The 13,298-nt window shown below is 29.2% G+C and overlaps 1 protein-coding gene across 2 annotated transcripts; it reads left to right on the top strand.

Annotated features, from left to right (window-relative positions):
* Positions 1-717: 717 nt before the first annotated feature.
* On the top strand, positions 718-12,065 carry LOC145330544 (uncharacterized). 2 transcript variants are annotated; one of them, XM_080175166.1, is made up of 8 exons: positions 718-806; positions 5,712-5,810; positions 6,937-6,978; positions 7,188-7,262; positions 7,533-7,608; positions 7,936-8,031; positions 8,278-8,321; positions 11,887-12,065. In XM_080175166.1, exons 1-8 carry the CDS (start codon positions 759-761, stop codon positions 11,914-11,916), a joined length of 510 nt encoding a protein of 169 aa, XP_080031292.1. In that variant the 5' UTR covers positions 718-758; the 3' UTR covers positions 11,917-12,065. The 2 variants fall into 2 exon arrangements, with proteins under 2 accessions (XP_080031292.1, XP_080031293.1); XM_080175167.1 differs by lacking the exon at positions 5,712-5,810 and having other exon boundaries at positions 737-806.
* Positions 12,066-13,298: the final 1,233 nt, after the last annotated feature.

Here is a 13,298-nt window from a genome sequence, read left to right on the forward strand (position 1 = left end):
TCCAACCAATAAAATAATAAGTTTTAAAATTATTTCACTATCTGGACTGAAAAGTTAGAGGCAAAAGAGTGTTTCTTATTTAGATGTGAGCATAATTGAATCCTTTTGAACATTACAAGAAAGTTACAATATACTATTGTCTTAGCCCTGGCCTGGTGGATTCATCCCAAAGGGGGGTAAGTTAGTTATATCTAATTTTATGGAGTTCCTACTTTAAGGAAAGTTCTCCTACTCCTCACATTAGTTTTTATATGTCTTTTAGGTTAGGTTAGGTTAAGTTGGGTTAGGGAATTGCCCCGCAGGGTTAGGTAATTGGCAGGGCAGAGTTAGAGCCCGCCCCCCCCCCTGGGCTAGAAATAGGGGAAAAGCTACTGTAAAAATGATACGAAACGCCCCTTAAGAGGCGTTGCCACGAAAGGGACCCAAAATTTATGTATACGATTTTTTTAAGCTTGTTTCATTATTACTTGATTTCTGAACCTAAATACCAAGAATATATGTATGTGTATTTTATACTGTATTTTCTATTTAAATATTCAAACCATTATTCTTTTAGTTACTTTCTGTGCTTCTTACCTTTTTCGCGAGCATTTAAAAATGTTGGCTTATTGCTGCTCCTCTTTTTATAAATGGGTAAAACCAACTATTTTTATAGTGATTAAAATGTTATATCAGCCCTCCAGTTGTAATGCTATAATATTTTTCTCTATAATATTTGTATGCCTAATTTATTTACATATTAATTAGTATGTGTAGAAATGGGTTGTGGACCTTCTAGTGAGACAGATGGGTACCCTGTCAATCAGGTAACTTTTTATTAAGTAGCTTTGCCAAAAATTTTGGAAAAAAATTGCTAGTCGTTAGAAAAATTATTTTAAAAGTGTATAATATTGAGACGTAAGAAATGAAGCTCTTTATAGTGCTTATAAAAAAGGGAATAAATTTAAATACTTCGGTCATAACGTTTATGTAAATTTTTTTAGACAATATAAAGAGCTTTATATTTTTCCGTGAAGGTCTTGTCTAAATAGTGTTAAATAAATCCAAAAAACATGGCATAACCTGTGATAAGCTACTCGAGAACCGTCATGAAGTTTGCGAGATCTTAAGAGTTAAGCAGATAAAAGAGACCCCTGCATCTTTGATATTAGAAGAATGTAAGGTTATAACAAATATAAAATGGTGTCACTTTTTGCTAGAACCAACAAAATAAAATCAACTTTAGTACGTATTTGTTATAAGTCAAGTTGTTTGAAATATGTTTATACTTATATTTACTTATACCATCTATTTTGCAAAAGTCCTTAGTACCAGAGAAAAAAACCTATTTTATTTTTACTCCTTAGTGATAATATATATATTCTTATTTTTATTTTTATAGATATTAGATTAACATATAAAATTACTGAAATAGATCAATTTTCCATTTCTGAATCTGGATAATGAAATAAAACTGGTTTCAGCCTATGTATAACATTATAAATAAATTATAATTGCCGCTTCAATAAACATTAATTTACTTATTTGCTCCACTAAAATCAGAATCTACATGTATTGAAATATTAGGCTATGGAAACTTTAAACTACAACTTTGCTAAGTCAGCTTTGTTATAACCATGAATAAGGGATAAAGTAATAAAAAATTTCTATTTGTCATGTAAAATATATAATGTGCGATTTTCAAGTTAAAGTTCTGTGTATCACTATCTATTGATCAATATAATTATCAAATTTTGATATTAGAATTTCATTAGATTATGTTAGGTTTTATACTATTAATATTCATTATGTTGACGCAAATTAGCTATTTTTTAAAAATTAGGAGTTATTTTTTACAGGGTTAGCAGTTAGCGCCTTCTCATATCCCTAAATCATGGTTGTAACTATTGGTATGCTGAATAAACTCAAAAGTTAGAAATATATAAAAGATTTGGAAAGTAATGCCTCTAGTCAAAATTGTAAGCTCGCAAACTTTATTCTTGTGGTGTTAATACAAAAACAACTAATATTTTGAAATATGAAAAATTTTAGTCATGTAATTTACTATGATCGCTGGTTTCTAATTATATACAGGCAGCTCAATAAATATTTATAATGAATTATAAATTATGTTTCTAAAAGAGAAAAGGTTTAATCGTTCTTAATTTGGTTTCATACTGATGATAATTTAAGAAAAGTTAAGTATATTTCAAACTTTATGATTTACAAAACGGTGAACATTCATAGAGATGCTGAGCTATTAATAATTTTTGGTTGTAAGATATGAACTCATGTTTCTACTTTGCGATGAGTTAAATACACGCCAATACTATACTATAGTAGCTAGTACATATAGTACTTTACATTATGTAAAATTACAAATAAGATTCATATATTAACATAACATTAAGAGTTGATAAGCGGGATAAAGTTTACAATAAAACAAGGACTCTTTTGTTTTGAAGTAACACAGCAATGATAAGAAGTAATTATTGTATTTCCATATAAAAAAATTACAAACTTATCAAATCTAAATAAATCATACTAACAAGTTATACAATTATAAAGTAACTACTCTCTCACATCTTCACAATTAAAAGCTTTTAGAACTCCCTTAAATTTATAAGGGCATAATTTCTTTAAATTCTGTAATAAAAATGAAAAATACTTAATTTAAAACGTTAAGACCTAAATTTGCCTTAAATACCTTTTTATTATCAAAATTATAAATTGATAATATTATGTGTTTAAAATTTATGACAAGTTTTAGTATAATAATGATAGGACAATTCTTTCATATCTGAAACTTTAAAGTGTCCAATTTTCATAAATGATGTTGTAGAAAATTGTAGGAAAGGTTTGCTCTGGCTGTTATAAATGCATTTAAGTTGTCCTAGATTTTATTATTATGTATAATTTCATTTTGAAACAAAGAGAAATAATCAATTTTGTTTTACAAACCTTTGACCTATTTCATAAAATAATTTGATATATAATTACTAAAAGAAAATAATTATAGAGAACACTTAATTTTTAAACTTGTAAAGCATAAAAATTCAGAGGGAAAATGAAAAGATTCTTCAATAGAACTCAGTAAAATAAAATGTTTTGGATTTTAATCTGTTAAGGGTAATCATCAGTTTCAATTCTAGTTTCAAGTGTATCTTACTTATGTATCGTTAAACGTTTTACTAAAGTCTAACATACATTATTTTTTAAACAAATATTTCTGCTAGAATGAATGCATTTTTTTGCCCGTCTGTCTAAATAAGGCTTTAAAGTTAATCATTCCTTTTTGGGGAGGACTACTCTATAACTCACTTGTAATTCGTAAGAAATTTCTTTTAATCAATGTGTATCTACTATATAACTTACTTTATCACAGACCGTTTGTTTGACTTTTCTTTTTACATTGCTGAAAGGTTTAATAAATCTATGGCTTTGATACTTATGTATGTTGTAATTCTTGTTTCTTTCTGCTAAACATGGAATTTAACATAGAGAAAACAAAATATTTAAAAGTACAAAATAAACATTAAATTTATGGAGGAAGATTAATTAAAGTTGAAATGGGTCAAATTAAATTAATTCTTTAGTATAATATGACCTTGGTGGTTCTTGTTTGCTGCAATGCAGTGTAGAACGATAAATAAAAAAAAAATATTGTTTAACTAAAGAAGTAAGTTGTCATATTTTGCGTCGAATCAAGGACTGGTGGAATAAATTGTGTATAACGTTTTAGGAAGCTTTGTATTTGTCCTGTAAAATTTTACACATTTTTTTATTCTTTGTACTTATTCATTATTAATGTTGTAACTTTGATGCTGTGAGTATTGGTGCAAAAAATGGGGACATGATTCCAGTGACGTCATATTTTTCTTTCCCGAAAAAGGGAAGGGGGGAAGAAAATCTCTTCAAAAGAGATGGGGAAACCCCCCTTTTCTCCCATCTCTTTTTTTCTTCCCCCCTTCCCTTTTTCGGGAAAGAAAAATGTGACGTCACTGGAATCATGTCCCCATTTTTTGCACCAATACTCACAGCATCTGTAACTTTGTGCACCCACATTTTCTGCATTTGGTAGAGGTTGCCCTACTGTGCAGTGCACTATATTTTATTATTATCTAAAATATCTTGAATACTATAATAAGTATTTATTATATGGCATTATAAACAATTGTCCGTGGATAGAAAAATGCAAAATTATAGGGTTCATTTCTGGTTTGTTGGTCATCCCACAACCAAAATAAATAGGAATTAAATATTTGATTTTAATTTTCTTTTTAGTCGTCCATTTCTATAAAACTATAAGATATATATTTATTCTGTATTTTCCAAACCTGTTTTATAGCAACCGAAATCCTATATCTCTATAAAAATCATGACTGACATGATTTATTTCAGGATATTATTTTTAATAGTATTTCAAATATATTTTAAAGAGATTTTGACAATTTACTTAAACTTTCCTCTTATGTAGAGTTACATTCAGTCTAAGTTATTTTTTCTGTTTTAGCTGTCAAATTGTTTTGTTCTGTTCCTAGCGACATAATTTTCCTTGTTTATTTATCTCCATATCTATTCTATATGTACGGAATCTAGACTGTCCAATACAAGTTTTGTATCGAGTTGGAAATACGGAGGATTATTTGTTTGTTTAATTGGTGTATACGACAATCTAGATGGACACACCCTATGTCATTATAGGGCTAACCCAGCAAGGTCTATAAATTATATGTATAAATCCAAAAACAATTATAGTATTTGGCCCCTAACTTCATGAAATTTTTTTTAAGTAAATGAGTTTCAAAGAGGCGGGGTGGGGGGATAATACGTCTACCAACCCCTATGGTCTTGATAAATTGGTTCTAATAGTGTATGGACATATGCTGTGGACCTAGCTAATATGTCGTCAGCTATTTAAAGTTAACAGGAAAAATAGCTAACTTCGTATTTCTGACTAGATCTCAAGTTTTTGGTCTCATGTATTGTATAAAATATAAAGGAAAATTAGAGACCACACAGTAACAAAAACTTTACATTGGCTACCCCATGAATACACACATTCTTACATCAATATATATGAAGATAGGTTTATACATAAGTAAATATATTGATAGATAGATCAATCTTTATAACAGTAACAGTAGTAACAGGATTCTGTATGTGTGTGTCCGTATGCGCAAAGAATCTCAGAAAATATATTTGGCTTTCCGTCCAACCAATCATTTGCTTGTCTCATAATATCTTGATAACCGCTGCACTGACTTGGCTGTGCTTTCAAAAAAGATAAACTGGGTTCTGTGATGGTTTTAAGCTATTTTACATATCTCGTATACATAAATCAATATCTTTAGATATACCTTAAAAATGTACGCTTATATGTTTTGTTTGTCTGAGCTGAGGATTTTTAGATTTTACTTTACTAGACAATCTGGATTTTCTATTTCCCTGGCCTCAGAAGCTGCAACCTTTAAAAAATTCCACATTTTTTTTATTTTAAAGAAGAAAAAAAAATTCTGATTGATGTATTTTCCACAAGAAAAGATTGGGGGATTTTTCAGGGTAGGAGGATGTTCAACCCTTCAAGAAAACAGAGTAAAACCATCGCAGCTCAAGTAGCTATATCCCCTGAGGAGTGTAGCCCAATCTGTTAATCGGTTACCAAAATCTTTCAGACAGACGGACATATAGACATCATTCTACTTTGTATAATAAATAACTGTATATATTAGAGTAGAAAGAATACGCATGTGTTACTCCGGGAAGAATTGTTAACCGCTCATATTGGTCCTGGCACTCATAGGCTGTCCATTAGAACTTTTGTTTCAGAGGTAAATGCGCAAGCAAGTGCATGATGCTTTTGGGTTTAACATATTTTACCTCTTTTGAACAAAAAATTACTTTCTGTTTTTACCTTTAACACATTTAGTTTGTATGGACCTAAAGAATTGTAGTAAAACGGTGGTCTTGAAAAAATTTTCGGATAATAAAAATCTTTTAGTCTGAACGTAATAATATATTTTCAGTGTTTTGTTACATTTTTAAATAATTGCGACTGAAAGTTACGGTTAGCTTTACTTTTTTTTCGCTTAAGGTTTCCATAAGAACTCATCATGCTTTATTTTGAATCTCTTTTACCAGTAGTTAATATCAATTTTTAAAATTTTGTTATTTGTGAGAAGTTTTATTTTTTTATTAAGAAATTATTGATGCGATACATTATAATTAAACATTATTTTTTTGTAGCAAAACCTTTCCACATTATTTGTTTCAGACCTTCTAAGCCGACGTAACGAGCGGCAATTTACATGTTTAAAGAGATTTATTTGAAAAATTTAAACCTTTTTAAAGATTTTGTAATAAGTACTCTAAAATCTAAATGTCTAACAATCATTAAAGTGTATTTGTTGGATTAATTGAGAATTTTTGTCTGGTTATCATATATTTGAAAGCACTTTTCTGCTTTTATTTTTTTCTATATTCACTTGTAGTTAGACCTAGCTATTTATTAGGTATATATAAAAAAAAAACAGTTAACTGTTATCCAAAATTTTATTTAATTGGTACTTAGTGAGCACATTAAATATTTTCTTCTATTACTATTTATTCTTGTCTTTATTTTCTGTCACAACAACAAATCAAAATACCCATATTGCTGATACTGAAATATTGCTTATATATATATTTTGACTTAAACAGCCGATAATAAATACTTTAGTGGACAACAATTATGTTAATTTCAGTCAAATATCTAGTTTTTCTAATAGAGGCAAAGGGCATTGACGTTAAAAATAATCATATGACAACAACAGGGTTACACACTTGCATAATTTAGAGACGATTTATTAACTTTTATTCCATATTAAGTTTCTTTAAATCAACCATGGTACGATTTCACCTTACTTTCGTGTCAAATTGGTGAAGATATTGAAATTAAATAACATTTATCCTTTTTAGGCATCAGATTCAACCGCAGCCAATGGAAATTATAATAATAAGGTAAATTTTACCAAGAATGGCGTCTCAATAAACAACATCTCAATATTAGCAAAATGTTGAACAAATCTTTTTTTCGTTAAATGTCTGTTGATACATGTACATAAATAATATATTTCATTTTGACGTCATTGAATTTGATTTTATAGCCGTTTTAGTCGCAAATTGAAGTTAATTGTTTACTTGTCTCGAATTAATTGATTTAACTTCAGGGTTCTGTAAGTGGAGGGGGAACCCCATTACCAGATGCCATTGAACATCCATTTAACCCTGTAGTAACCATTAGAGTAAGTTTTATTAATTTTAGAGTAGCTATTCTATTATTTGAGGCTGTTATTACCTCACTGAGCGAAATTCTGTACTCACTATTAGAATATTTTCAGCATTATAAGCGCAGATGCTATATGATTTAAGGCCTTTCTAAAGTGTCAATAAGAGTACCCATGTATTCTGTAGTTATTAGAGTAGGCCTAAGTATAGGAACACAGCTTACCTATGCCTAGAGCCCAAAGTATGTCATTCAGTTTGAAAGAAAATGTATCTATTTATCTATTTAGGACCATGACGCAGATCCCCCGGAAAATGAAGAAAAGAATGAATCACCAGAACCACCTTTAATTAAACAAGAGCAAGGTATAATCAATAATTTAATTCAGTGACAATATCTGACAAAATAATTCGCATTTACACATAATTATCTTTTTAACTAGTAGCGGCTACAACCCTAAAAGTCTCTAGGGGCACTTAGGTCGACCCTCTAGTTTCAATATTAACTTTATTAAGAAAAAAGAATTTTTTTTTTGAGAGGTAATTTTTTTCTAGGGTCGATCTTTCGGTTTACACAGACAGACTTATATAAAGATAAGTTTTACAAAATTGTCTCATGGTTGATCTAATTTTTGCTTTTCGTTAAAGAGTTCTGTTTTTTTTGTTGTGCTTCCAGTTAATAATTTTTTTCAGGGTCAATGTCAACTTTACATCCTCCTGCCCCTGAGCACGACCTCACAGAGGAACCTCCACCTGTTCTTACCAAGCCTCCAGAAGACATGTCTACAGGTAGGCATTTTAAAACATCGAAGAAATATCATTATATTAGTTTAAATAGTGTGTAATGAATTGCAAGCAATTTCTATATTTAGATTTTTAAACAAGCAAGAAAAGACTTATTGCTTATCTTACCTCGGCCAATAGCTCTATGACCATTTCAGAATTTTTTATTTGACTTTGTTAGTTTTGTGTGGTTATTTTATCGTTTATAAAACGTTATTACTTTGGTAAAAATTGTATCTGTTATTTTTTTAGAAGTGGCAGAATCTGGAGCTATACCTCGTCCTGCTAGACCTATCAGGAACAATATTGGCATCAAATAATATCTAATATACTGAGAGATAATGAAAACAAAATTTATATAAAAATCAAGAATAACCTTATAGAATTAAAATATTTTCTATGCATTTAGAAAACTATACCGGTAAACTAAACTAAATGATTTGGATGTCATGGCAGGCAGGGGCAGGGGGCAGGGGGGTGTCCGCCCCACATCTACGCCCACCCCCGTGGGATCAGCGCCTGCCGAACCAAAGCTCCAGAAGGAGCAGATGAATTACAGTTCAATGCCAGAGTTCTGCCATCTTTTTAATGACGCAGCCCAAAAAGAGCGCAGAATTTCTTGGAATATTGTAACTAAATTTATCTGCTTCCTGACCTGGCTACAAACAACAACAACAAATGATTTGCACCTCTCAATGAAGCTTGGTAATGGTATACGTGAAATAAGCTTAGGTTTTTAAATTATTCTAGAAAGTATTTAACAAAATCGTTAACAAAGAGCAGCTTGGATATATCCGATTGCAAATCTGTTAAAAAAATAGACATAAAAATACTACCACTCTTTTTTAAAAGCGAAGCTTTTCTATAATTAGGGTCGGTCCGTCCGTACGTCCGTAACGGATAGCTTTTTTCGTTAATTTAGACATGTTAGAATTGTCCTATCGATTTCAAATTTTGCATGATGATTCCTTTAGTAGTTAGGTACGATTTATAAAGCGTAGCAACTCTATAATCATTACTAAAATGTCCGTACGTCCATTTTAAATATGTTGATTTTTTTACTTTTTTAAATAGTTTTTTTCGTTAATTTAGGCATGTTAGAATTGTCCTATCGATTTCAAATTTTGCATGGTAATTCCTTTAGTAGTTAGGTACGAGTTAGAAAGCGTAGCAACTCTATAATCATTACCAGAATGTCCGTACGTCCATTTTAAACATGTTGATATTTTTTACATTTTTAACAACAAATTTGTATGTGACCTAATTATCCGATTGGTCTGATTTTTGGTATACTGATTCCTGAGACAACAAAGTACAATATTATAAGCGAAGCAACTCTATAATCAAGTCCTAAAAATGTAAGTATGTCCATAATCATTATCCTGTATCAAGCAGTTTTTCAACAAATTTACTTACAATTTTGCTTTGACTCTTATACATTCGCATTCTGATTATTCAGTTCTGACATTATACAAGTGTTAATTTCCATTTGTCTTACCGTTTCAGAGCTTCGCTTTTATGGATGTTGTCATCCTTGTTCTTTATGGCAGAATTTAAAGACAATTTAAGTTCTATCTTTATCTATGTTCTTTATATTGGAACGGGTGCTATATAGACATAACCAATTTATTATTGTCTAATATTTACTTTTTAGTTGGCATAATAGTTAAAAAAAAGTTTTGTGGAAAATATCAATTAAACAAATAAATACAAGTAAAATTATTTCATAAGAAGCAAATTAGACTTTATCTTTAAACATTCAATTATTATCTAAATTATTGAGAGAGAAAAAAACAAGGTTTACATAAAGAAACAAAGAAAAGAAACGAAGCACAAGAATTTGTGTAAGACGAACTGACACAGTCAGTAATAGAGAAGGTGTTCAGTGTCAAAAAAAAATCTTTTACATATTTTATATAAGACTAGCGGCCACGCCCCCCTTGAGGCCTCTAGGGGCACTTGAGGAGGAAGGGGGGTTGATTTCGACTACCCATTTTTAAAAGTTAGATTTAAAAAGAAAAGTACCAAAAAGATTTTTTTGAGGGGGGGTGGATTCGGGCATCCCCATTTTCAATTTTAGTTCTAAAAAGAAAAATAATTTTTTTTCTTATTCTCTCCATAAATAGTTATTAACCTTCCCAGGACCTATGAGAAGCTACCCTGTAAAGGAGAATCATATCGGTTCAGCGGTTAGCGAGATACTTCGGCACAAACAGACAGACATCTTGTTACTTAATCATAAGGATAAGTTTAGGACTATTGTAGCATGACCAGCAGAATGACAGACAATGTAAATTACTAACTGGATGCTCATTGATACACAGAATATTTACAAAGGAAATTTAGCAGTCTATCTTGAATATCATTCGAGAAATTCACGTTTCCCTCATACTGTTTATAACAGACGGAAAACATTTTGAATTATTATTAAATTTTAATAAAATCTTATTTTTTCCAAATTTTACGGCATTATACTTCTATAGTTTACATAACAATTCTTTTTTGTAACAGCGTGAAATTACAAATAAAATCCTACATTACATTAGCTTTAGAATTTTAAAATAAATTTCAAAAAGCCGCTCTAAGAAATTGTCTTGTATAAATATTTTATTTGTTACATAATATTTAATTAGGTCTTCCAAATGCTCCGTCACTGGCGCAAAAATTAGTCTTTGTTTTATTAAAGTTATGAAGATAAATGTGAAGTACTATAAAAAAGACAGGGATTATGGAAAGAGATAATTATTCATTTATTAGTTTAGACTAAATTAATATGAGTATAATTTGGCATTTATAACCTCATGAATATGAGGGTTGGATTGGCTCAAAAAGATTTATGTAACATTGTCCTTTCCATCCCTGACAGAAAGATATAAAATTTAATTTAATGTATCATCTTAATGTACTTTTATTATTTATATGACAGTTAACAGATAATACAACACTTTTTTACAGGTATCATACTAGCAAAATTTTAAGTATCTTCACTAAAGATATAGGCTCTGAAAAAATTAAAGTTTCCCATGCTATCCAATTTTTAGTCTCGTACAAATATTTTGTAAACAATAGATTTTATGATGATAAAAATAATTAATAATAATATAATATCAATTTGTTAACCCAATGATTGCTAAAAAAAAATTTTTTATCATGAACATAGTTTACCTTAAAATAAAATAAGATCTAAGTATGCAGATCAAAATTAATAAAATATGAGAATGTGTGTGTATATTATATTACTTAGTTCTTGACAATTGCATTCTTAGCAGCGAAGTTACTTTTAACTAAGGTTTATATAACCGTCCGCTAGTCTCTCCACAGCCCGATGGCAAAATAACTATAACTTTGGTTTGCTGTGAACATACATACATAAATTTAGCAACACACACAAACACAACTTTTTACAATTAACCACAACCCATCAATTTTATGCAAGTATTCCTATTTTTAGTATTATTTTATATAAACGTTTTTTCTATAAATCCATTATTAGCTAATACTATGCAATTTATATGAAAGAAGAAGAAATTCATCTCTTTTTTACCTCGTACTTATTGGTAGAAACTCTAACAAATCACCTATCCACCAATAACCAGTCTACTAATGCGTGCATATAGTCTAATATTGTGAATTTATTATAAGATAGAACAGAATAATGTTAGATAGAATAACAACAACTGTAATAAAAGAAGTTGAGTGGACAAGGGTGACATAGTCCATATCAGAATAACTAGGACAATTGAGTCCACAATAAGATTAACCAAAGATCTGCATTTTTAAAAAAAATTTGGTTTATGAGTTTTAATGAAGGAAGTTTTATTAGTAGGTATTTTTGGAAACCAATGCTAATCTTGGTTTTTTAGAGCTGGAGCGTTTGACTATGGAAAATAGTTTCAACTTTTCCATCAATAATTTTGTGATACATTATTAATTTATTGAATATATCTATTAAATAATATAATGTTATATAATCGACCTTTTTTTTGCATATTATACTGTTTAACTAGTTAAAATGTTACAGGCAAAGGATGTTGTTGGAATAAAATTCAATATTTTGAAATATTTACTTGTCTAATATATAACTTATTAAATTAATAATAAAATTTACTCAATAGTTATAATTAAATATAATTATAGATCTATCATACTTGAAATGCATGTATTAAAAGTATCGCTTTAATATTAAAAGAATTGACATAATTGCTAAATAACCAAAATCTATCACTTTAAATTTCGTAGGTTTGAGTAAGATTTATAATTTAAGTCCTAAATCTTTTAGTTTGTCATGATTTAGCTTAATACACAGGTAAATGCTTCTTTTTTTTATATTATTGCTACTTTATGATCTTATTTCACACGTGAACCGACCCATTGAATAAATGAACCTCCGTTCTAAATGTAGGTTGTCAATTGTCATCCTTGTTTTGTTTACTAATCCTATGTAAAGATTTATTTGTGAATTCCCCAGGGTGTCATTGAGGCTATTGGTTTATTTTCTTTTTACTTAATACTCCCTTGATATAGGAATAGGAAAATGGGTAATTTTCATATTTTGGTTTACATGGCCAATAGAGGAAAGTAAACATATCTTTTTTTAGCCGAATTTAAATATTTTTGTGGAAGCAAAAGTAAAATTATACATTGCAATAATATAAAATCGTTAGGGATTTAAGAAAGAAATAACATATATAAACTCAGATTTTGAGTCTTGTGGATCTTATCTGCCTGATTTTATTAATTTCCTATTGTATCATCCCTTTTATTCTTTACAGTGTCTCATCAACAACCAATAGATTGTCTTTTAATACAATGTCTACTCGACTCTTGAAAAATAATTTGATTATCAAATTTTTGAAAGAAATTTTTTTTGCAACTGTCCAAATTATTTTCATTTAAAATATTATAGAATTAAATCATTTGTGAGTAAAATAATAAAAAAATACTTGATTTCTTTTTATTTGGTATGATTATTTTATCTGATTGTTAATCTATTTCAGGATGCATAAGATTATATTAGAAAATATAATGCATCTTTCCAATGATTTTTTGTCTTTTTAAATTAAAGGTTTATATATTGACGATTAAATGAGTTAGTATTTTGTCTTAAGGTTGGTTAGGTTAGTATTTTAATTGAAAGCATTATCGAATTGAGCAAATTGTTTGCTTTTAGTGTCTATGCATCCGGAAAGTATTTTATATTGGAAACAAGCATGAAAAAATAATGGATGGACAAACGGACAAAATGGCTCTAAAAGAAGATGCATATTGGTTAT

This window comes from Acartia tonsa, chromosome 10 (assembly GCF_053477335.1).
Source record: "Acartia tonsa isolate MP-2025a chromosome 10, ASM5347733v1, whole genome shotgun sequence".
NCBI lineage: Eukaryota > Metazoa > Arthropoda > Copepoda > Calanoida > Acartiidae > Acartia > Acartia tonsa.

Coding starts and splice junctions, on each gene's coding strand:
- LOC145330544 (XM_080175166.1), top strand. CDS start 759: ATGGGTTGTGGACCTTCTAGTGAGACAGATGGGTACCCTGTCAATCAG. Junction 807..5,711: donor ATGGGTACCCTGTCAATCAG/GTAACTTTTTAT, acceptor TGTATATATTAG/AGTAGAAAGAATACGCATGT. Junction 5,811..6,936: donor TTAGAACTTTTGTTTCAGAG/GTAAATGCGCAA, acceptor TATCCTTTTTAG/GCATCAGATTCAACCGCAGC.